The following is a 25,618-nucleotide window of genomic DNA, read 5'->3' on the forward strand; positions in this document are numbered from 1 at the left end:
GTATGGGCACCTCTACATAAAAGTGACATTAATATTTTGTAGATTCTCCTTTTGAAAAATAACAGCCTCTAGTCGCTTCCTGTAGCTAATAATGAGTTCCTGGATCCTGGATGAAGGTATATTTGACCATTCCTGTTTACAAAACAATTCCAGTTCAGTTAAGTTTGATGGTCGCCGAAGATGGACAGCACGCTTCAAATCATCCCACAGATTTTCAATGATATTCAGGTCTGGGGACTGGGATGGCCATTCCAGAACATTGTAATTGTTCCTCTGCATGAATACCTGAGTAGATTTGGAGCGGTGTTTTGGATCATTGTCTTGCTGAAATATCCATCCCCTGCGTAACTTCAACTTCGTCACTAATTCTTGCACATTGTCAATAATCTGCTGATACTGAGTTGAATCCATGCGACCCTCAACTTTAACAAGATTCCCGGTGCCGGCATTGGCCACACACACAGCCCCAAAGCATGATGGAACCTCCACCAAATTTTACTGTGGGTAGCAAGTGCTTTTCTTGGAATGCCGTGTTTTTTTTGCCTCCATGCATAACGCCTTTTTGTATGGCCAAACAACTCAATCTTTGTTTCATCAGTCCACAGGACCTTCTTCCAACATGTAACTGGCTTGTCCAAATGTGCTTTTACATACCTCAGGCAACTGTATGTGGCGTGCTTGCAGAAACTGCTTCTTTCGCATCACTCTCCCATACAGCTTCTCCTTGTGCAACGTGCGCTGTATTGTTGACCGATGCACATTGACACCATCTGCAGCAAGATGAAGCTGCAGGTCTTTGGAGGTGGTCTGTGGATTGTCTTTGACTGTTCTCACCATTCTTCTTCTCTGCCTTTCTGATATTTTTCTTGGCCTGCCACTTCTGGGCTTAACAAGAACTGTACCTGTGTTCTTCCATTTCCTTACTATGTTCCTCACAGTGGAAACTGACAGTTTAAATCTCTGAGACAATGTTTTGTATCCTTCCCCTGAACAACTATGTTGAATAATTTTTGTTTTCAGATCATTTGGAGAGTTGTTTTGAGGAGCCCATGATGCCACTCTTCATAGGAGATTCAAATAGGAGAACAACTTGCAAGTGGCCACCTTAAATACCTTTTCTCATGATTGGATACACCTGCCTGTGAAGTTCAAAGCTCAATGAGGTTACAAAACCAATTTAGTGCTTTAGTAAGTCAGTAAAAAGTAGTTAGGAATGTTCAAATCAAGAAATTGATAAGGGTGCCCATACTTTTGCACCGGTCAAATTTTGTTGAAATGCGGTTGCACATTTTCTGTTAGTACAATAAACCTCATTTCAATCCAGAAATATTACTCAGTTATTAGATATATGAAACTAAAATAGCTGTTGCAAAAACCCAAATTGTTATAAAGAAAAAAGGTTAACATTAATAGGGGTGCCCAAACTTTTTCATATGACTGTAATCTGAGAAGACCGGGATGATAGTTTAAATCTTTAAACTAACATTAGAAAACCAACAAATTTGGGGTAAAAAAATACATTGGTAAAAATGAATGTAACTTACACAATGTAAGAACACAGCGTTGCCTTTATTTACTGAAGTGCTCATAGGACTTACAGTTTTCTGCATATAATTTTTTTAACTGCATACAAAGTGAGTACATTGTAAAAAAAAAAAAAAAAAGATTTTAAAGTAAAAAATAAACTTGTTCTAACATCAGTAAATATACCTTGTATGTTTCACCAAGATGCAGAATGACAATGTGTAAACAGGAAAATCCAACACCTTGCTGGAAATGATCATTACAACATCCCTGACCTCATCTGGAAAGTTACGCCATCGTTTGCTGTTGCATTCTGCAAAACATAACATAAAAAGAAAAAAAACAACGTACATAAGGAAACAGAGCCCCTAAATGAGCTTTTCTGGTGACAATTTTGTCCTTTTTCCTACCCACTTAAAATCTTGACTCGTAGAAACAATATATTACAAAAAAAATGGAAATCTTAGGGGATACACGGACTGACTGGCAGCACTATATCTTTACCAATCGGTGGTCAATTAATACTGTTTATACAGGCAGACCGCAGTAAATATTACGTACTTAGCGATCTGTAATAGATTGCTTGGTGTGCATAGGCTGACATAGTTCTCGGCAGTGTAACTCCGATCTTTTTTTTTTTTTTTTTTAAATTAGTTTATTAAACCGTAGACAATTTCTCAAAAACAGAGCAAAAGACACATTAGATATGCACATACAGGTTTGCTATGAGTCACTCAAGTAGGCTCAACAAGTAGACATATCACTATATTGCTGAAGAAATGTAATTTTATGTAATTTTAAAACTGCTATAGTGTCTTACGGTCAATGAGATAGCTGATTACATTGTTTGTAGAATTCACCATACACTCAAATACAAACAAAGAAAACCAGTAAATAACTAATAACTAGCTCTGCCGATAACACCGTCCTAGACATTGGAAACTGCACTTTTCCGCAATCAGTTTTGTATTCAGTACTGGTAGAGACAAATGAATATATTGTACTCAAATCAGTTAAAAGGTCAAAGGGGAGGAATTCCACATTTCCCATATCCGGTTGAATTTCTCCGGACACCCTCTGTTTTGATATACAGTCCTCTCATACGGGAGTATTTTGTTCACCAGTTCTATCCACGCTCACACTGTAGGAGGAGGACCGCCCATCCACCGGCTATGGCTATGAGTTTCCGAGCCATAAAGAGGGATTCCTGCAGAAATATTTTGTGATAGTGTGACCATGTCCCTTCATCCATAACCTCAAACAAACAAAGAAGTGGTTCAAGGGGTATAGCAAAAAGAGCCAGGGAGGATAATACTGAGACAACCCCCCTTCAAAAAGGTGGCAGTCACCGGACAGACCCATATCATGGGAAGGAAGTCCGCATCCCCTCCATAGCACCGCGGGCAGTCAGGGGTTGCCCGTTGTCGCATTTTGAACAACCTTAAAAAGGGTTAAATACGCTTTATGTATGATATATAGTTGGGTCATTCTGTTAACTGAGAGGGATACCTTGGTTGGGGATTCCAGAATCTCCTCCCAGTCCTCTTCTTGTATGTTCGGGACTAACAGCTCCCACCTCCTCCTAACCGTCAGTGGCTGGGATTAATTTCCTACAGACAGTAAGTGGGTGTACAGAGATGAAATCAGTCCTTTAGGGCCCTGGGACCGCAGAATTCCAATTAAGGGAAATGAGGATATAAGGGTAGCTCCTGTCCTATTCTGCATATGATGTTGGATTGCTGATCTAAGTTGCAGATATCTAAAGAAGTGACAGCTAGCCACTTTAAAATCGGGAGTGGATTTGATCAAAAGACAATAGAACATTTTGTTCATAAATATTACTCAAAGTGAGAGCTCCATGTGAACTCCAGAAGGTGGAGGACAGGTGTTCTAGTAGCGTAGGGAAAGAGGTGTTCTGCCATAAGGGCATCTCGGCAATAATACCCAATAAACGCACCACCCTTTTAGCTGGTCTCCAAACCCGCCGCGCCAACCTGAGTAGTTGCAGCATCCTACATGGGCCAGTTCCATTCAATTCCAGAAACCCAAGTAAGCACCCTGTCCTAGCAGCGTGTGCAAGGTGGCTCTCTGAGTTCGGAAGGTCGGATCCTGGCATCCACGAGGACAGCGCCCTCAGCTGGCCCGACAGGTAATATAAGTAGAAATCCGGAAGAGCCAGTCCCACCTGTTGCTTAGATCTGTGTAGTGTAGTCAGCTTCAGTTTAGGTCGTGTGGTGCCCCAAATAAACCCAGACAATAACGAGTTCAGGGAAAAGAAAAAGGATTTAGGAACTGGAACCGCACTATGCTGGAGGAAATAACTGAGTTTGGGAAGTAAAATTATTTTCACCAGATTGACACGGCCCGGGACCGATAGAGGCAGCTTACTCCATAGCAAGAACTTAGTTCTGGCCACGGTCAATAGAGGGTAAATGTTATACTGTAGGTCCTGTCGGCTATCTCGATTTAATAATCCCCAGATATTTAAAGTTAGAAACCAGTGGCAACAGGGATAATGCCTCCAAGCCGGATATCGGGCTGAGGGACAGGGGCATCAAATGAGACTTGTCCCAATTTATGTAAAGTCCTGAAAATTTACTGAATTCGTCAATAATGTCAACCACCCGAGGCAGAGACCGCTCCACATCCTCCATGAATATGATCAGGTCATCCGTATACAGTCCTATGGTATCTACCAGATCTGCTATGCGTATGCCCTGAATCAGTCTGTCTGATCGAATCTTGATCGCCAGGGCTTCGATGGCCAAAGCAAAAAGAGCCGGGGACAAGGGGCACCCCTACCAGGTTCCTCTTCCCAAACAGAGGAAGGAGTTTGAAAGAATATCATTGACCCCTACCTTAGCTCGAGGAGCATGATACAGCATCTGGATCCAATTACAAAATTTAGGACCAAATCCAAACTTTTGAAGACAGGCCCGCAGGAAATTCCACTCCACAGAATCAAATGCCTTGGCCGCGTCCAGCGAGGCCAAGGCCCATTTATTATCTGTCACCAAGGTACTTGATTGGACCACCGACTGAACTCTGACATTAATGGAAGTGCTCTTCCCTGGCATAAACCCCATCTGATCAGGGTTAATCAGATCTAATATGACAGTTCAGTCTACTGGCCAATAATTTGGTGAAAATTTTATAATCCACGTTTACAAGTGAGATGGGATGGTAGGATCCACACTCTGAGGGGTCATTTCCTTCTTTCAGAAGCACTATGATATTAGCATCGTAAAAGGAGTCTGGGAGAGAGGTCTCCGGCGTGGCCTGAACAAACACCTCCAGCAAATGTGGTAGCATGAGTTCTTGGTAATTCCCATATAATTCCACCGGAAAGCCATCAGGTCCCGGAGCCTTGCCCAATACCAGATCTGCCACTGCAGATTTCAGCTCATCCACAGTGATTTCGGCATCCAAAAAGCCTGCTGAGCGGTAGTAAGCCTCGGGAAGTCAACGTCCTCCAAATACGTCAGGCAGTCTGTCATAGTCGCCCCACTTTTAGATTGATAAAGCGAGCTGTAAAAGCTACAAAAGCATTGAAGAATGTCAGTGGGGGAAGTGGCCATAACACCATCTTGCCTACGGATTTGAAGCACAGTGTTAGAGGAGTTATGTTGCCTAACCATAAACGCTAGGAGTTGGCTAGACTGGTTCCCCAGCTCAAAATATTGTTGTCTTGTGAAGAATAGTTTACGTTTCGACTTAGCACCTAGACACTATGTATATCTTCTATGTGCACTGAGCCATGTCTGTCTGTTATTGGCAATATAAGCTTTCTCCGCCTCTCCAACCTGTCGCTCTGCCATGTCATCTTCCTGTGAAGTAGTCAGTTTAATATAAGAGATTGTCGATATGAGACAACCTCATAGGTAGGTTTTAAGGGTGTCCCAAAAGAGATTGATGTGCCGGTGAAACTGTCACATGGGAGGCGTCATCTAGCCGGAGTCTATCAAGGCTACTGTCCATAACCAAGTTGAAGTCTCCCATACAAAGCACGTGGGCGTCTGGATAGCTGAGCGCAAAGCTGAACATGCTTTTAATTATTGACAAATTAGCTGGAAGGGGGTTATAAAGACATATTATAAAACAGAGTTAATGGCAGCCTGCACAAAGACAAATCTCACCTCAGGGTCTCTATGGGAAACCCAAAGGTCCCAGCGCAACGACCTATGGACAAGCAAGGAAACTCCACTGGAGTAGCTTGTATGGTAAGCAGGAACTGACCACTGAACCCAAGGTTTCTGTAAAAACTTGGTCGTGTCTCTGGTCAAGTGCGTCTCCACCAGTGCAACCAGAAAGGGACCATAGCGTTTAACCTGTGAAAAAACTTTTCCCTGGGGTCCTGAGACCTCGTACGTTCCACATTAGACATTTAAAATTAAAACCCATCTCGAGATTCAAACATATGGGCCCGATTCATATGGGCCCGATTCAGTAAAACTTATCTCCCCAGTACTCTCCCTATTCTATCTCGCTCTGTAAGAAAGAGGTGTTAACATTAAAGACATCGGCAGAGCATAAATCGAACAATAACCTAACACACATTGTACGGATAATTCTTCTAGCATAGAAATCGCGGAAAAATCAAGGCAGCGTCCAGTGCCCTTCCAATCAAGCCATAATAGGGATACCGTCACTGACATCAGTGATGGGTATAGTTGGTATGGTGTTTATGGTGAGGGGAAGCTCCTGAAACTCGAACTATCATTGAGTACATAAGAATACTCAGGAGGGGAGGAAAAAGTAAAGAAAAACTCCCTCCACCACTTAAACCTTCCGTCTCACCATCCTGACGCACAGCATAAAATCGATCCAGGCGGATATGTCAATGAAAGTAGTGCAGTCACTTCCCTTTATTCCCTCGGTGCAGTTGGAGCCATTCGGAAGCCTCCTCAGGCGTAGAAAAGAAAAGCGTTTTGCCTTCATTAATGATCCAGAGGCGAGCTGGGTAAATCATTGAGTATAGAATGTTGCGTTCTCTGAGCAATCTCTTGACCTCCATAAACTGGGCCCTCTGCTTCTGGAGGCCCACCGAAAAAAATGGAAATTGTGGCGTTTTCCAGCTTTAGTGGACTCTTGTCTGGCAAGACGCAATGCTGTATCTCTGTCTCTGCAGTTAAGAAGTCTTGCCAGGAAGGGTCTGAGGGGGGCTCCCAGAGAGGAGGGTCGAGTGGGAACTCTGTGAGCCCTCTCCACTGCGAACGTCGAGGAGAAGGTATCGCCCAGGGTGGTTTTGAGCCAATTTTCCAAAAAGCGTTCCGGCTGCTGTCCCTCTGAGTGCTCTGGAAGGCCAATAATGCGTATGTTACACCGCATTCTGTTCTCCAGATCATCTGCTTTTTGCCTCCAGGCGTTCATTGATCCAGCAACCTTGGTGAGTTTGGAAGTCATAGGGGTCAGTGTCCTCCAGATGAGAGACTATTTTCAACCTCCACAATTCGCCCCCTCAAAGCCTGCAGATCCTGCCGAAGAAGCTTAACCTCCGAATGCACCTCCTATATTTTCCCTGACATGGAGGATTTGCATGAAGATATAGCGTGAAGTAATCGTTCAGACACCTGTTGGAGAGTCAGATCTTCGCCCTCCTGTTCTTCATCAGTCGAGGGGTTCCCTTTACTCTTAGTGGGGGTACCTCCCCTCAGGGTCCAGGTGACTCTGAGGGGTCCCCCCTGGGCGTACTCCTTTAGCTTGTCCACCGCAGAGGGATTTTTAGCTGGGCACATATTGTATATGAGCAGGAGATCCAAAAGGAGGAGTAAAACATAAAAGGAGATGTATGTCTCTCAGCTGCCACAGCACAGCGATTAATATGGGCAGGTATATCTGGCGACGCTGTGCAGTGTACCAGGAGAGTGTATGTCTGCCCCTTCTTCACAGATCAGCAGGGAGAGCAGGTTTGCAGGTTTTCCAAAGTTCCCAAAGGGTTAATGCAGCCTCCAGATCACTATCTCTCCACTATAGGTCACAGTTCACAGGCAAGGGAGCCCAATCCACAGTATGAAGGGTTAAAGAAGTGTGCAGGAGAGGGAAGAGGTATTTCTATTTCTTCAGAGATTTAGGAGGCTGGGCTCTCTCTCCACTGTAGGGCTCTCACCATGTATCCTGGCATCCAGATGTTCCATCCCACAGCCTTAGAGTGTCCCAGTAACACCACAGGATCCGAGGAATATGGAGGGAGGAGTGCAACAAGCAGGATTGATAAGATGGTCGCTGGGCTGTCTTTGCAAGTGTGAGAGGAGAGTGAGGTACCCGTTTTTCAGGGCACACACCGCCTTACCCCAATTCCTGCTGACGTCCGTCCGTGTCCCGACTCCCCCAGACTACTCCTCAGGTACAGGGAGGGAGGAAAAGCTGGCCGCACAGACCGCGGCGCCACCGCAGCGTGCAAGAAAATGGCTGCCAGCTCCAGATGGCATTCACACTGCCGCGCTGTCTGCGGTCAGATCCTCCAAAGCAGCTCCTTTGAAGCCCGAGGGGGGCACCGCACACCCAGGCATGGCGCCCAGGAACAGGTGAGACGCTGAGCTGTCTGTACTTAACAGGACGGTAGCAGGATGGCAGGAGCTCCCTCACCATGCGACCATTCTCTTCGCTATATCGCCCCGCCCCCCATCTCCGATCTTTTGTACTACATCAAAAATTAATTTCACCCAATGAACGAGTGTTTTGCTCATCATTGCATGAGAAGATTTTTACACCAAAAGATTATCGTGAAACAAGTGCTTTTAAGGCTATGTGCGCACTAGGCCGTTTTACCCGCGGATTTACTGCGGAAATTTCTTGAGAAATGTCTGCAATCTTTGTGCAGACATTTCCCAGCAAATCCTATGAGAAAAAAAAATAGCTGTGCGCACGCTGCGGATTTTTCTCAAGAAATTTCCTTGAGAAGATTTTGAGAAAATGAGCATGTCAATTCTTTTCCGCAGGTACCTGCGGATTTCTGCAGTACAGCCTGCAAAATCCGCAGGGAACAACCTGCGGGAAAATCGCGGCTAATCCGCATGCAGATTTACCGCGGATTTGGTGCGGATTTTTTCCGGAGGTCCGGAAATCTTCCACTCCCAGAAGTTTCTCAAGAAATTTTCTTGAGAAAATTCACATTTCTAGTGCGCACAAAGCCTTAGAATGCTCATTCACAATTATCTATCAGTGGATACGTGGCCTCAACACTCAGACGTGGGTAAAAATCAGTCTGTGCACGGACCAAAATGCAAGGTCTGGCAATTTAGCAGCCTCATATATGCATAGGACGCTGCTGGTCTGTCCGTGCATTGTGGTCTGTGCATGGGCCAATTTTCCCTGATGTCTGAATGAGTCCTCCCTCCATTATATTTCTAGGTGTGAGGCAGCTGTCTTCCAACAATGCAGTGCAGTGCAGTTTGCTATGGAAAAAAAGGAATTAATTTCTTATACTTGAGCCAATCAATCATGGAGAGGTCCAGAAGTTTCAAATTAAACGGGTATCCGCACATTAGAGAACAACTAACTGATCAATGAAGGTCTAACTGTATGGGGTCTGGATAGCCCTGACTAAGTGCAGGATAAACATTCTAAGGGTATGTGCGCACGTTGCTTTTTACCTGCTTTTTACCTGCTTTTTTGCTGCTTTTTCTTCTGCGCTGTTTAATGCCAAAATGGATGTGTTCTTCTATTCAAGCAAAGTCTATGGGAATTTGGGTTTCTTGTTCACACTATGTTGTTCAAAATGCTGCCTTTTTGAGGCAGAACTTTGGTCAAAAACTCAGCTTTTCAAAGAAGCAACATGTCAATTGTTTTTGCCATTTGGGTTTTGCACTGCAAAGCTGAGTTTTTGACCAAAGTTCTGCCACAAAAAGGCAGCATTTTGAACAACATAGTGTGAACAAGAAACCCAAATTCCCATAGACTTTGCTTGAATAGAAGAACACATCCATTTTGGCATTAAACAGCGCAGAAGAAAAAGCAGCAAAAAAGCAGGTAAAAAGCAGGTAAAAAGCAACGTGCGCACATACCCTCAATCTCCGCTTCATCCATGGGATTGCTGGAAAAAGCCAATTAATGTACTAAGCTTTCTCCAGCAGTCCCTTAGAAAAGGAATGAAGCAAAAAAATTGAGCATGTGCAGCTCCGTCAATTCTCAGGATAAGTAAATTATCTCCTAGCATATAAATAGACAACTTTATATTATGGAAATAACCCTTTAAAACTGTCCCATGTCTTCATATCAAGGCAAAAGTTGTATAAGAAAGAATTAAATGGAATAAGATTTTGGATACTCACCATAAAATCTCTCTGAGCCTTCACTGAGGGACACAAGAAACTATGGGTGTGTGCTGCTGCGACACTAGGCAAGAAACAAAAAGCTAGCTACTCCTCAGTAGGATACACCCACCAACCGGAGCCAAGCTGATCAGTTGTGAAAGCAAAACCGATTAATGCCAAAACGGAGTAAAATATGGTGTGTTAAAATAGCTATCACCAAAAAGTAATTAAATACTCCTCAAAGATTCAGGAAAAGGGCTATGATATAGATACAAAAAACGATTCATAGAAAATAGCAGACATCAAATATACTAAAATAAACATTTCTTTATTGACAATATATTAAAAGCATACAAAATAAATGAGCAAGGAAATGGTGAAAAAGAGGGGGGCCTAAAACACAGAACTGATTGACAATGATATTCTAGTACAAATAAAGTGCAAAAAGGTGCAATTGCATAGATAAGGCCACCAGATGGCAGAATGGGGAAAGATACAGATGGGCACGAGCAGAGACCACAATCACCATGAATATCTGTGCAAAACTTGCAAAATAATAAAGTGCATATAATAGACCAATATAGTAAAGAATGCACAGAGTGCTATAAAGATGGTCAATGTTTAAGGTGCACTAAGAAAATTAATCATGGTGATGGATGTCAGCTAGCGCTCGGCGGGCGCTTGCTGACATCCATCACCATGATTGATTTTCTTAGTGCACCTTAAACATTGACCATCTTTATAGCACTCTGTGCATTCTTTACTATATTGGTCTATTATATGCACTTTATTATTTTGCAAGTTTTGCAAGTGTTTTAGGCCCCCCTCTTTTTCACCATTTCCTTGCTCATTTATTTTGTATGCTTTTAATATATTGTCAATAAAGAGATGTTTATTTTAGTATATTTGATGTCGGCTATTTTCTATGAATCGTTTTTTGTTTCAGTTGTGAAAGCAGTAGGAGAAATCAACCTTAAATACAAATAGAGACAGGCCCAACAGACATTTAAAAAGAGCGGTTACTGTGTCCACCAATAAAGGCTTCAGAGAAAGATTTTACGGTGAGTTCACAAAATCTTCTTTCCTCTATTGCTTATTTGAGGGGACACAGGAATCCATAGGACGTCCCAAAGCAGTCTAAGGGTGGGAAGACAAAAGGACTAAAAAAAAAAAAAAGAGAAAGACCAGAGGAGAGATTCACAGGACGGAAACGTAAGGTTATAAAATCCTTGTGCCTAGGCCCAAACTGTCAAGGGAAAGGCAAGAAGTTGTATACGCAGTAGAACCTGGAAGGAAAAGAAGGGAATTTTGTTTACTTACCGTAAATTCCATTTCTTCTAGCTCCAATTGGGAGACCCAGACAATTGGGTGTATAGGCTATGCCTCCGGAGGCCGCACAAAGTATTACACTAAAAGTGTAAAGCCCCTCCCCTTCTGCCTATACACCCCCCGTGCTCCCACGGGCTCCTCAGTTTTGGTGCAAAAGCAAGAAGGAGGAAAAAAAAATTATAAACTGGTTTAAAGTAAATTCAATCCGAAGGAATATCGGAGAACTGAAACCATTCAACATGAACAACATGTGTACACAAAAAAACAGGGGCGGGTGCTGGGTCTCCCAATTGGAGCTAGAAGAAGAAGGGAATTTTGTTTACTTACCGTAAATTCCTTTTCTTCTAGCTCCAATTGGGAGACCCAGACAGTGGGTGTATAGCTACTGCCTCTGGAGGCCGCACAAAGAACTACACTTAAAAGTGTAAGGCCCCTCCCCTTCTGGCTATACACCCTCCCGTAGGAGTACGGATTCCTCAGTTTTAGTACCAAAGCAAGGAGGAGGAAAGCCAATAACAGTTTCAAAAACAAATTCAATCCGATAACAAGATCGGAGAACTTAAGAAACAACATGAACAACATGTGCACCCGAAAAACGAAACCCTAAGAACAAATAGGGCGGGTGCTGGGTCTCCCAATTGGAGCTAGAAGAAAAGGAATTTACGGTAAGTAAACAAAATTCCCTTCTTTTTCGCTCCTAATTGGGAGACCCAGACAGTGGGACGTCCAAAAGCAGTCCCTGGGTGGGTAAAAAGATACCACATGAACGGGCTGTCAGACAGCCCTTTCCTACAGGTGGGCCACCGCCGCCTGAAGGACCTGTCTACCTAGGCTGGCATCTGCCGAAGCGTAGGTATGCACTTGATAGTGTTTGGTAAACGTGTGCAGACTCGACCAGGTAGCCGCCTGGCACACCTGCTGAGCCGTAGCCTGATGCCGCAATGCCCAGGACGCACCAACGGCTCTGGTAGAATGGGCCTTCAGTCCAGATGGAATCGGAAGCCCAGCAGAACGGTATGTGTGAAGAATTGGTTCCTTGATCCACCGCGCCAGGGTGGATTTGGAAGCATGCGATCCCTTATGCTGACCAGCGACTAGGACAAAGAGCGCATCAGAACGGCGTAGAGACGCCGTGCGAGAAATGTAAATCCTGAGTGCTCTCACCAGGTCCAACAGATGTAAACCTTTTTCAAATTGGTGAACTGGATGCGGACACAAAGATGGCAAAGTGATATCCTGATTGAGATGAAAGGAAGAAACCACCTTGGGAGAAAACTCTGGAATTGGACGCAGTACTACCTTGTCTTGGTGAAACACCAGGAAGGGAGATTTGCAAGATAACGCCGCTAGCTCGGACACTCTTCGAAGAGACGTGACCGCCACAAGAAAAACTACTTTTTGTGAAAGCCGAGAAAGGGAAACCTCTTTCAAAGGCTCGAAAGGCGGCTTCTGGAGAGCAATGAGAACCTTGTTCAGATCCCAGGGTTCCAATGGCCGTCTGTAAGGAGGAACGATATGACAAACTCCTTGGAGAAACGTGCGTACTTTAGAAAGTCGTGCCAAGCGCTTCTGAAAGAATACGGATAGCGCGGAGACTTGACCCTTAAGAGAGCTAAGCGACAAACCTTTTTCCAACCCAGACTGCAGGAAGGAAAGAAAAATTGGCAATGCAAATGGCCAGGGAGAAAACCCTTGAGCCAAGCACCAAGCTAAGAATATCTTCCACGTCCTGTGATAGATCTTAGCTGAGGATGGTTTTCTAGCCTGTCTCATTGTGGCAACAACTTCATGAGATAAACCGGAGGCCGCTAGGATCCAGGACTCAATGGCCACACAGTCAGGTTCAGGGCCGCAGAATTCAGATGGAAAAACGGCCCTTGAGACAGCAAATCTGGACGGTCTGGTAGTGCCCACGGTTGGCCTACCGTGAGATGCCACAGATCCGGGTACCACGACCTTCTTGGCCAGTCTGGAGCGACGAGAATGGCTCGATGGCAGTCGGACCTGATTTTCCGGAGAACTCTGGGTAACAATGCTAGAGGTGGGAACACATAGGGGAGTCGGAATTGCGACCAATCCTGAACCAAGGCGTCTGCCGCCAGCGCTCGGTGATCGTGAGACCGTGCCATGAAAACTGGGACCTTGTTGTTGTGCCGTGACGCCATCAGATCGACGTCCGGCGTCCCCCAGCGGCAACAGATCTGCTGAAACACGTCCGGGTGAAGGGACCATTCTCCTGCGTCCATGCCCTGGCGACTGAGAAAGTCTGCTTCCCAGTTTTCCACGCCTGGGATGTGAACTGCGGATATGGTGGACGCTTTGCTTTCCACCCACGTCAAAATCCGCCGGACTTCCTGAAAGGCTTGGCGACTGCGTGTTCCCCCTTGGTGGTTGATGTACGCCACCGCCGTGGAATTGTCCGACTGAATCCGAATCTGCTTGCCTTCCAGCCATTGTTGGAAGGCTCGCAGAGCAAGGTAGATTGCTCTGATTTCCAGAACATTGATCTGCAGGGTGGACTCTTCCTGAGTCCACGTCCCCTGAGCCCTGTGGTGGAGAAACACCGCTCCCCACCCTGATAGGCTCGCATCCGTCGTGACCACTGCCCAGGACGGAGGAAGGAACGACTTTCCCTGTGACAATGAGGTGGGGAGAAGCCACCAACGCAGAGAGTCCTTGGCAGTCTGAGAGAGGGAGACAGTCCTGTCGAGGGACGTCGACTTCCCGTCCCATTGGCGGAGAATGTCCCATTGTAGAGGGCGCAGATGAAACTGCGCGAACGGGACCGCCTCCATTGCTGCTACCATCTTTCCTAGGAAATGCATGAGGAGCCTCAGTGAGTGCGACTGGCTCTGAAGGAGAGATTGCACTCCTGTCCTTAGCGAACACTGCTTGTCCAGTGGAAGCTTCACTATCGCTGAGAGAGTATGAAACTCCATGCCAAGATAAGTCAGAGATTGGGTCGGGATGAGATGCGACTTTGGAAAGTTGATAATCCACCCGAAACTCTGGAGAGTGTCTAGTGCCACCTTCAGACTGTGTTGGCATGCCTCTTGAGAGGGTGCCTTTATAAGCAGGTCGTCTAGATACGGGATGACCGAGTGACCCTGCGAGTGCAGAACAGCTACTACTGCTGCCATGACCTTGGTGAAGACCCGGGGGGCTGTTGCCAGACCGAAAGGTAACGCTACGAACTGCAGGTGTTCGTCGTGTATGACGAAGCGTAGGAAACGCTGATGCTCTGGCGCAATCGGCACGTGGAGATACGCATCTTTGATATCTATTGATGCTAGAAAATCTCCTTGAGACATTGAGGCTATGACGGAGCGTAGGGATTCCATCCGGAACCTCCTGACTTTTACGTGTCTGTTGAGCAACTTTAGATCCAGGACGGGTCGATACGATCCGTCCTTTTTTGGGACTACAAACAGATTGGAGTAAAAACCGTGACCTTGTTCCTGAAGAGGGACGGGGGTCACCACTCCTTCCGCCTTTAGAGCGGCCACCGCCTGCAACAGAGCATCGGCCCGGTCTGGTGGTGGAGAAGTTGTGAAGAAACGAGTTGGCGGACGAGAACTGAACTCTATCCTGTACCCGTGAGACAGAATATCCCTCACCCAACGGTCTTTGACGCGTGACAGCCAAATGTCGCCAAAGTGGGAAAGCCTCCCACCGACCGAGGGTGTGGGAATCGGAGACTGCAAGTCAGGAGGACGCCGTCTTGGCAACGGTTCCTCCGGCTGTCCTTTTTGGGCGTGACTGAGACCTCCAAGAATCTGAGCGTCTCTGGTCTTTTTGAGTCTTTTTTGACGAGGCGAATTGGGACCTGCCCGGTCCTCGAAAGGACCGATAACCAGACTGACCCTTCCTCTGTTGGGGTTTGTTTTGTCTGTGTTGCGGTAAGGATGAGTCCTTACCCTTGGAGTGTTTGATGATTTCATCCAAACGCTCTCCAAACAATCGGTCACGAGAAAAAGGCAAATTGGTTAAGCACTTCTTGGAATGAGAATCTGCCTTCCAATGTCTCAACCACAGGGCCCTACGCAAAACAACGGAGTTGGCTGACGCCACTGCCGTGCGGCTTGTAGCGTCAAGAACAGCATTAATCGCGTACGACGCGAATGCCGACATTTGCGAGGTCAATGGTGCTACCTGCGGGGCAAATGCACGTGTGACTGAGTCGACTTGCACAAGCCCGGCTGAGATAGCTTGGAGTGCCCATACGGCAGCAAAAGATGGCGCTAACGACGCTCCAATCGCTTCATAGATGGATTTCAGCCAGAGCTCCATCTGCCTGTCAGTGGCATCTTTAAGTGCCGCTCCATCTTCAACTGCAACCAAGGATCTAGCTGCAAGCCTGGAAATTGGAGGATCCACTTTTGGACACTGGGTCCAACCCTTGACCACCTCAGGGGGAAAAGGATAGCGTGTATCTTTAAGCCGTTTAGAAAAACGCCTTTCCGGATAAGCGTGGGGTTTCTGGATTGCGTCTCTAAAGTCAGCGTGGTCCAGAAAAGTGCTTAATGTACGCTTAGGATATCTGAAATGGATTTTCTCGTGCTGCGAAGCTGACTCCTCTACAGGAGGAGCTGGTGGGGAAATATTTAACATCTTATTGATGGACGCTATAAGATCATTAACTATGGCGTCACCATCTGGTGTATCTAGATTGAGAGCGGTCCCAGGATCAGAATCCTGATCAGTGACGTCCGCTTCATCACCCATAGATTCATCTCGCTGGGATCCTGACCATTGAGATGAATGTGAAGGCCCCTCATAGCGAGCCCGCTTAGGTTGCCTGGGGCCATCGTCCGAGTCAGAGTCTTCACCCTGAGGTGTATGTGCCCGTCCCGGAGCTTGGAGGTAATTCAGCTGAGGGGGACCAGGGGGCAATGATTGCACAGTGTCCGTGGCCTGAAGTACAGGCCTAGCTCGCAATGCGTCAAGAATTTGTGACATAGTGAGAGACATTCTGTCAGCAAAAGCTGTAAACTCAGTTCCTGTCACCTGGACAGCATTCACAGGTGGTACACCCTGGGTCACGTCCAGCAGAGGTCCCGACTGTGCAAGCGCCGCAGGGGCCGAGCACTGCACACAATGGGGGTCAGTGGAGCCTGCCGGTAGAAAAGTCCCACATGCGGTACAGGAAGCATATAATGTCTGTGCCTTGGCACCCTTGCGTTTTGCGGACGACATGCTGTTGGCTCTCTGCAATGTGAGAGAGTCTATAGCCAAAGGGCGACTAGCGCTATGCAGTACAAAGTATTTGCAGGAACAAAATACTAAGATTACTACTGGCACAAGAGGGGGTGAGCCCAAAGGGCTGCTTACCGCCCGCTGAATAGCGGGTAAGAGGCGCAGAATTCCTTGTCTGGGTCTCCCCGGCTCCCCTCTGCAGCTCAGCGTGTCAGCAGGAATGGCTGCCGGCGTCTGTGGAGAGGGGCGGTCCGTGGGAGTTCCCAAACAAAAGTGCGGGAAACAGTGTCCCCTCTGTGCCTATTGTGAGGGCTGGAGTATGTAAAAACTACTCCAGCCCTCAGCGCTGATGCACTGACCAGCGTCCCGCCCCTCTCCTGACTGGCAGGTCCGGGGGCGGGAACGAACGGAAATAGGCCGCAAAAGCCGGGGACTCGAGTTATCAGCGCGGCCGCCGTAAAAGCGCGGCCCGCGCTGAAGTCCCCGGCGCACCACAAGTGCCAGCCGCGCCGCAGTCCCAGCGGCCGGCGCGACCTTTTCCCAAAAGTGTGCCTGCTTCAGCGAAGCTGAATGAGGCTATGGCACAAGCGCCGCAGCGCTAATGTCCCCGGCGCACTACAACACCCAGCATGCTGCGGTGTGAGCGCCAAATGCACGGGGACACAGAGTACCTTGAGGAAGCAGGGCCATGTCCCTGATGTACTCCGCTCCATCCAGCATCTTCTCCAGGGGCTGTAGATGGAGCACGGTCTCAGTGCCTGGAGACCAGTAAATCCCACTTCACCCAGAGCCCTGTAAAAAGGGATGGGGAAGGAATCAGCATGTGGGCTCCAGCCGCCGTACCCGCAATGGGTACCTCAACCTTACAAACACCTCCGACATACAGTGGGGTGAGAAGGGAGCATGCTGGGGGCCCTGTATGGGCCCTCTTTTCTTCCATCCGACATAGTCAGCAGCTGCTGCTGACTAAAAACAATGGAGCTATGCGTGCGTGTCTGACCTCCTTCGCACAAAGCTAAAACTGAGGAATCCGTACTCCTACGGGAGGGTGTATAGCCAGAAGGGGAGGGGCCTTACACTTTTAAGTGTAGTTCTTTGTGCGGCCTCCAGAGGCAGTAGCTATACACCCACTGTCTGGGTCTCCCAATTAGGAGCGAAAAAGAAAAGGAATTTACGGTAAGTAAACAAAATTCCCTTCTTCTTTGTCGCTCCATTGGGAGACCCAGACAATTGGGACGTCCAAAAGCAGTCCCTGGGTGGGTAAATAATACCTCATAATAGAGCCGTAACGGCTCCGTCCTACAGGTGGGCAACCGCCGCCTGAAGGACTCGCCTACCTAGGCTGGCATCCGCCGAAGCATAGGTATGCACCTGATAGTGTTTCGTGAAAGTGTGCAGGCTCGACCAGGTAGCCGCCTGACACACCTGCTGAGCCGTAGCCTGGTGCCTCAAAACCCAGGACGCACCCACGGCACTGGTAGAATGGGCCTTCAGCCCTGAGGGAACCGGAAGCCCAGCAGAACGGTAAGCTTCGAGAATTGGTTCCTTGATCCACCGAGCCAGGGTTGATTTGGAAGCCTGTGACCCTTTACGCTGGCTAGCGACAAGGACAAAGAGTGCATCCGAGCGGCGCAGGGGCGCCGTACGAGAAATGTAGAGTCTGAGTGCTCTCACCAGATCTAACAAGTGCAAATCCTTTTCACATTGGTGAATTGGATGAGGGCAAAAAAAGGGTAAGGAGATATCCTGATTGAGATGAAAAGGGGATACCACCTTAGGTAGAAATTCCGGAACCGGACGCAGAACCACCTTGTCCTGGTGAAACACCAGGAAAGGGGCTTTGCATGACAATGCTGCTAGCTCAGACACTCTCCTAAGTGAAGTGACTGCTACTAGGAAAAACACTTTCTGCGAAAGGCGTGCGAGAGAATATCCCTTATTGGCTCGAACGGTGGTTTCTGAAGAACCATCAGCACCCTGTTCAGATCCCAGGGTTCCAACGGACGTTTGTAAGGAGGGACGATGTGACAAACCCCCTGCAGGAACGTGCGTACCTGTGGAAGTCTGGCCAAGCGCTTCTGAAAAAAAACACAGAGCGCAGAGACTTGTCCCTTAAGGGAGCCAAGCGACAAACCCTTTTCCAATCCGGACTGAAGAAAGGACAGAAAAAAGTGGGCAAGGCAAATGGCCAGGGAGAAAAACCCTGATCAGAGCACCATGACAGGAATATTTTCCACGTCCTGTGGTAGATCTTGGCGGACGTTGGTTTCCTAGCCTGTCTCATAGTGGCAATGACCTCTTGAGATAATCCTGAAGATCCAGGACTCAATGGCCACACAGTCAGGTTGAGGGCCGCAGAATTCAGATGGAAAAAACGGCCCTTGCGACAGCAAGTCTGGTCGGTCTGGTAGTGCCCACGGTTGGCCGACCGTGAGATGCCACAGATTCGGGTACCACGACCTCCTCGGCCAGTATGGAGCGACGAGGATGGCGCGGCGGCAGTCGGCCCTGATCTTGCGTAACACTCTGGGCAACAGTGCCAGCGGAGGAAACACATAAGGGAGTTGAAACTGCGACCAATCCTGAACTAAGGCGTCTGCCGCCAGAGCTCTGTGATCGTGAGAACGTGCCATGAATGCCGTGACCTTGTTGTTGTGCCGGGACGCCATTAGGTCGACGTCCGGCATCCCCCAGCGGCAACAGATCTCCTGAAACACGTCCGGGTGAAGGGACCATTCCCCTGCGTCCATGCCCTGGCGACTGAGAAAATCTGCTTCCCAGTTTTCCACGCCCGGGATGTGAACTGCGGAGATGGTGGAGGCCGTGGCTTCCACCCACATCAAAATCCGCCGGACTTCCTGGAAGGCTTGCCGACTGCGTGTTCCTCCTTGGTGGTTGATGTAAGCCACCGCTGTGGAGTTGTCCGACTGAATTCGGATCTGCTTGCCTTCCAGCCACTGCTGGAACGCTTTTAGGGCTAGATACACTGCCCTGATCTCCAGAACATTGATCTGAAGTGAGGACTCTTGCCGAGTCCACGTACCCTGAGCCCTGTGGTGGAGAAAAACTGCCCCCACCCTGACAGACTCGCGTCCGTCGTGACCGCCGCCCAGGATGGGGGTAGGAAGGATGAGACGTTCCTGTCAAGGGACGTCGGCTTCCTGTCCCATTTGCGTAGGATGTCCCATTGAAGAGGACGCAGGTGAAACTGCGCGAAAGGGACTGCCTCCATTGCTGCCACCATCTTCCCCAGGAAGTGCATGAGGCGCCTCAAGGGGTGTGACTGACCTTGAAGGAGAGATTGCACCCCCGTCTGTAGTGAACGCTGCTTGTTCAGCGGAAGCTTCACTATCGCTGAGAGGGTATGAAACTCCATGCCAAGATATGTCAGCGATTGAGCCGGTGTCAGATTTGACTTTGGAAAATTGATGATCCACCCGAAACTCTGGAGAGTCTCTAGAGTAGCGGTGAGGCTGTGCTGGCATGCCTCTTGAGATGGAGCCTTGACCAGCAGATTGTCTAAGTAAGGGATTACCGAGTGACCCTGAGAGTGGAGGACCGCAACTACTGCAGCCATGACCTTGGTGAAAACCCGTGGGGCTGTCGCCAGGCCGAACGGCAGTGCCACGAACTGAAGGTGTTCGTCTCCTATGGCGAGGCGCAGGAAGCGCTGATGCTCTGGAGCAATCGGTACGTGGAGATAAGCATCTTTGATATCGATCGATGCAAGGAAATCTCCTTGGGACATTGAGGCGATGACGGAGCGGAGGGATTCCATCCGGAACCGCCTGGTCTTTACGTGTTTGTTGAGCAGTTTTAGGTCCAGGACAGGACGGAAAGACCCGTCCTTCTTTGGAACCACAAACAGGTTGGAGTAAAAACCGTGACCCTGTTGCTGAAGAGGAACAGGGACCACCACTCCTTCTGCCTTCAGAGTGCTCAGCGCCTGCAGAAGAGCCTCGGCTCGCTCGGGAGGCGGGGATGAACTGAAGAATCGAGTCGGGGGACGAGAGGTGAACTCTATCCTGTAACCGTGAGACAGAATGTCTCTCACCCAACGGTCTTTTACCCGTGGCAGCCAGGTGTCGCAAAAGCGGGAGAGCCTGCCACCGACCGAGGATGCGGATTGAGGAGGCCGAAAGTCATGAGGAAGCCGCTTTGGTAGCGGCACTTCCGTTAGTCCTTTTAGGACGTGACTTAGACTGCCATGAATCGGAGTTCCCTTGATCTTTCTGAGGCCTTTTGGACGAGGAGAATTGGGACCTGCCCGGGCCCCGAAAGGACCGAAACTTCGACTGCCCCCTCCTCTGTTGGGATATGTTCGGTTTGGGCTGGGGTAAGGATGTATCCTTTTCCTTGGATTGTTTGATGATATCATCCAAACGCTCGCCAAACAATCGGTCGCCAGAAATTGGCAAACTGGTTAAGCGCTTTTTGGAAGCAGAATCTGCCTTCCATTCCCGTAGCCACAAGGCCCTGCGGAGTACCACCGAATTGGCGGATGCAACCGCCGTGCGGCTCGCAGAGTCCAGGACAGCATTCATAGCGTAAGACGCAAATGCCGACGTGCGTGTGGCTGCGTCAATTTGCGCTTGACCTGCTGAGATAGCTTGTAGCGCCCATACGGCTGCGAATGCTGGGGCAAAAGAAGCGCCGATAGCTTCATAGATGGATTTCAACCAGAGCTCCATCTGCCTGTCAGTGGCATCTTTGAGCGAAGTCCCGTCTTCCACTGCAAGTATGGATCTAGCCGCCAGTCTGGAGATTGGAGGATCCACCTTGGGACCCTGAGTCCAACCTTTGACCACGTCAGGGGAAAAGGGATAACGTGTATCCTTAAGGCGCTTAGAAAAACGCTTATCTGGACAAGCACGGCGATTCTGGACTGCCTCTCTGAAATCAGAGTGGCCCAGACACATACTCTGTGTACGCTTGGGAAACCTGAAACGGAATTTCTCCTGCTGAGAAGCTGACTCCTCCACTGGAGGAGCTGTGGGAGAAATATCCAACATTTGATTGATGGACGCAATAAGATCATTCACTATGGCGTCACCATCAGGAGTATCAAGATTGAGAGCGGCCTCAGGATCAGAATCCTGATTAGCTGTCTCCGCTTCATCATCCAGAGATTCCCCCTGCTGAGACCCTGAACAATATGAAGATGTCGAGGGAATTTTCCAGCGAGCTCGCTTAGTCGGTCTGGGGCCGGGGTCTGTGTCAGAGACCTCACCCTGGGATCTATGAGACACCCCGGGGGGACCTTGCTGGTCCAACTGAGGGGGGCCAGGGAGCAATGATTCAACAGTGCCCCTGTGCTGAGATACCGGTCTGGACTGCAAGGCTTCTAGTATCTTAGCCATAGTCTCAGAGAGTTTATCCGTCACCTGGACAGTGTCAGCAGGTGGTTCCCCCTGGGCCCCCCTTAGCAGAGGCTCCGGCTGAGTAAGTGCCAGGGGGGCCGAGCAGTGGACACAATGAGGGTCAGTGGATCCTGCTTGTAGCGGGATCGTACATGCGGCGCAGGCAGCATAGTAAGCCTGTGGTTTGGCACTCCTGCCTTTTGTGGGCGCCATGCTGTTGTCTTCCCTGAGCAACACAATAGGGTATATAGCCAGAATCAACTGTGCACCATACAGTGTAAAGTATATCCTATAAACATATAACTTAAAATTACACTTCTGCACAAATGGGGCTAGCACCACAGGTGCTGCTTACCACCCGCTAAAGCGGTTGTGAGGCCACCAGAGTCCCTACCTGGGTCTTTCCGAATTTGTCCCCCTCTGCAGCGTTCAAGGAGCTGACAGGAATGGCTGCCGGCGTCCTAGGGAGAGGAGGGAGCCGTGGGCGTGACCCAGAAAGTGCGGGAACTGGTGCCCCACTGTGCACAGTGAGAGGGGTGGAGTATGCAAAGCATGCTCCAGCTCTCAGTGCTGCTCGTCCTGTGCAGCGTCCCGCCCTTCCCCTGACTGGCAGGGCTGGGGGCGGGAAGAAAAGAGACTAGGCCGCAAAAGCCGGGGACTCGAGTAATAAGCGCGGCCGCCGTATAAGCGCGGCCGGCGCGGAAGTCCCCGGCGCACTACAAGTCCCAGTCGCGCCGCAGTGTTTCCATGGCAGCGGCGGTCAGCGCGGTAGTCCCTATACACAAACACACTCAGCGACGCTGAGTGTGTAATGGCACATTTAACCCGGTCAGCGCCGCGGTCCCCGGTGCACTAGCACACCCAGCAATGCTGGAGTGTTGCTGTGCGCGGTCCCCACAGGGACACAGAGTACCTCCAAGTAGCAGGGCCATGTCCCTGAACGATACCCGGCTCCTATCCAGCAGGCTCCACAGGAGTTGTGGATGAAGCACGGTCTCAGTGCCTGGAGACCGATAGGATCCCACTTCACCCAGAGCCCCAAGGGGGATGGGGAAGGAAAACAGCATGTGGGCTCCAGCCTCCGTACCCGCAATGGATACCTCAACCTTAACAACACCGCCGACAAGAGTGGGGTGAGAAGGGAGCATGCTGGGGGCCCTATATGGGCCCACTTTTCTTCCATCCGACATAGTCAGCAGCTGCTGCTGACTAATCTGTGGAGCTGTGCGTGCATGTCTGCCTCCTTCGCACAAAGCAAAAAACTGAGGAGCCCGTGGGAGCACGGGGGGTGTATAGGCAGAAGGGGAGGGGCTTTACACTTTTAGTGTAATACTTTGTGCGGCCTCCGGAGGCATAGCCTATACACCCAATTGTCTGGGTCTCCCAATGGAGCGACAAAGAAACTGAAGATATTTAGGAAGTAGCCGATTGAGATGACTATGGTTCAGGAGACCCCAGACATAGAAGAAGAGTGCCAGAACTCCAGTGAGGGGAGAGTTCTATCCCTTGCAGATATGTGTCCAAATGTTTAGAGCGAACCCAGACTGGAAGACCATTACGATGACTCTCCGAAACACGAACGAGGAACCCTAGCATCTAAAGAAGTTGTTTTAGACAGATGGGGAGTAAGAAAAAAAGCGATCAAAAGCCAAAAAGAATGGTAGGAAACTACGCACATGTGGACAGAAATGTGTTTCAGTCAACTATACCCTGGAACAGAAGAGACAATCTTGATCTACTGAGATCAAACACGAATAGAAAACAAAAATTGTTTAAGAAGCTTAGAGTCTAGCAGCAGGCTGAAGAGAAGAGCCTTGAAAGCTGTGTGATTAGGGTAAGAATACTAAGATCCTTCTGTAGCATATGATTGCTATGCCCCTGACATGAACCGCGCCAGGATACTGGGGAAGAATCCAAGCTGAAGGAAAAACGCAGTAAACAGATAGTGAGACTAGGACTGTTGGTGGTCTAGGAAAGTAGATGAACAGAGGTATGTTTAAGACCGTGGGACAGAAGCAGCCACAGGTTCCCTGGAGGTTATCCTGAAAAGCCTAAAGGGATATGCCAGTATGTGAGCTTGAGAACCAGAGTGGAACAACCACTACCGTATAACCAGTGGACCCAGGAAAGATCGAAATGAAAAAAAAAAAAACACAACAGGGACTTTCTGATAGCAAAGAAGGTTTCATCTAGTGTATGGTTGAGCTGTCCAAAATATTACACCGATGAGGACCCTTGTCCGTGTTAGTGTCAGACAGGTAACGGCCCTGAAAAGGGAGAAGGCAAAGGATATCCCGAATGTAGAACCGCCTATGCCAACAAGATCCACAGCACAAAAGAATATCGCGATGAGGTCTACAGCTGTAAGGAGCAAAGAGCTCTACTTACTCATATGTGTAATCTACTCTGCGAGGTCCAACAGTTCGTGGAAGGGATCCTGGAAGGATGCCAGGTGCAGGAATCTGGACAGGCAGACCATGTTTCATCGACACGATCCGCAGAGAAAAACTAAGTACGAGAGCTGACCCTGTGAACCACAGGGGCAGACCATCAAGGAATTCTGTAGGGTAATCCTGGTGAGACCACCTAGAAATACTGAAAAATAATACAATTCATGTAGGAGAAGGGGATCCCCTTTCATGATCTTCGGGAACCAGTTCCTTTGCTGAAGAAGCAGTTGGTACCTTGGCTGTAGCCTGCGAAGGACATGATGAAATCCAATTTCTGTAAGAAAGAAGAGGTAAGTACAGAGTAACGGACAAGAAGGCTGAGGCAATTACATTGCTTGAGGCATACCTCCCAACCGTCCCGGATACAGCGGGACTCTCACGCTTTTGAGCCTTTGATCCCGAGTCCCGCCCGTGAGCCTATGTATCCCGTGGCTCCGCCCACCCACTGTAGCCCCGCCTCGCTGTTTCTCCCTTCTATTCATTAGAGACGAGCGCGCACCTTGAAACTCCTGTGACTGCTGCTGAGGTATGAATCACCCCCTGCAGCAGAGCCGTCCCCCCCCTCCCCCCTTCCCCCCCACCCTCTGCAGCAGAGCCGACCCCCCCCCCCCCCTGCACCAGAGCAGACATCCCCAGCCCCGGAGCCTGCGCTTCTCTGCAGCTGTTCTCTCTGATTCCCCGTGTGCGGCTTCTCACTGCTGCAGACACACGGGGAATCAGGAAGCTGAGGAGAAGACCGTGCAATCAGCACTTCTCTCTCCTGCAGATAGCATCCTATGCAGAGTTACATCTGCCAGACTTCTATTATCTTACCGATCAGTGGTCTCCTGCCTGTGGAGCTGCTGCTGCTGGGTCCTAGCTGCCCAAAAAGTTCAGCTCTGCTTTATACTGGCTCCCCTACCAGTTAAAGGGAACCTGTCAGCAGAAATTTCGCAATAAAACTAAAAGATTCCCCCTCTGCAGCTCCTGGGCTGCATTCTAGAAAGGTTCCTGTTATTGTGCCCCCTTTGAAACCTAAAAAAATACTTTATAAAGTCTTACCTTTTTGTATGCAAATGTGCTTTTATGGTCACGGGGGTCTTGCGTCTGTTATTCCCCCTCCTGCCTCTGTACGCCGTCCCCCATTGCTCATTTACATACATGAGGACGCCCTCCTCATGTAACTGTCCTCCCGAAGTTTTGCGCATGCCCAGTGCCACTCTCGCGGGACTGAGAACTGTGCAAAGTGTGAACGCTTTTGAGGTGATTGCGCAGGTGCGAGATTATGGGTGGCGCTGTGATTGTTATCTGTGCGGGCGCCCCCCGCCGCCTGTCTGTGCGGGCGCCCCCCGCCGCCTGTCTGTGCGGGCGCCCCCCGCCGCCTGTCTGTGCGGGCGCCCCCCGCCGCCTGTCTGTGCGGGCGCCCCCCGCCGCCTGTCTGTGCGGGCGCCCCCCGCCGCCTCATTGTGCGGGCGCCCCCCGCCGCCTCATTGTGCGGGCGGCCCGCCGCCTCATTGTGTGGGCGGCC

The 25,618-nt window shown here is 49.1% G+C and overlaps 1 protein-coding gene across 3 annotated transcripts in view; it reads right to left on the reverse strand.

Annotated features, from left to right (window-relative positions):
* Positions 1 to 1,550: 1,550 nt before the first annotated feature.
* The window catches only part of ARL6IP4 (ARF like GTPase 6 interacting protein 4), an 87,859-nt gene continuing 63,791 nt past the window's right edge, over positions 1,551 to 25,618 (reverse strand). For all 3 annotated transcript variants that reach the window (XM_075341821.1, XM_075341820.1, XM_075341819.1), the window contains exon 6: positions 1,551 to 1,837. In XM_075341821.1, the coding sequence (XP_075197936.1) occupies positions 1,784 to 1,837 (54 nt within the window). In that variant the 3' untranslated portion in view covers positions 1,551 to 1,783. The remainder of the gene's footprint in view (positions 1,838 to 25,618) is intronic.

The sequence above is a fragment of the Anomaloglossus baeobatrachus genome, chromosome 1, assembly GCF_048569485.1.
Source record: "Anomaloglossus baeobatrachus isolate aAnoBae1 chromosome 1, aAnoBae1.hap1, whole genome shotgun sequence".
Classification (NCBI taxonomy): Eukaryota; Metazoa; Chordata; class Amphibia; order Anura; family Aromobatidae; genus Anomaloglossus; species Anomaloglossus baeobatrachus.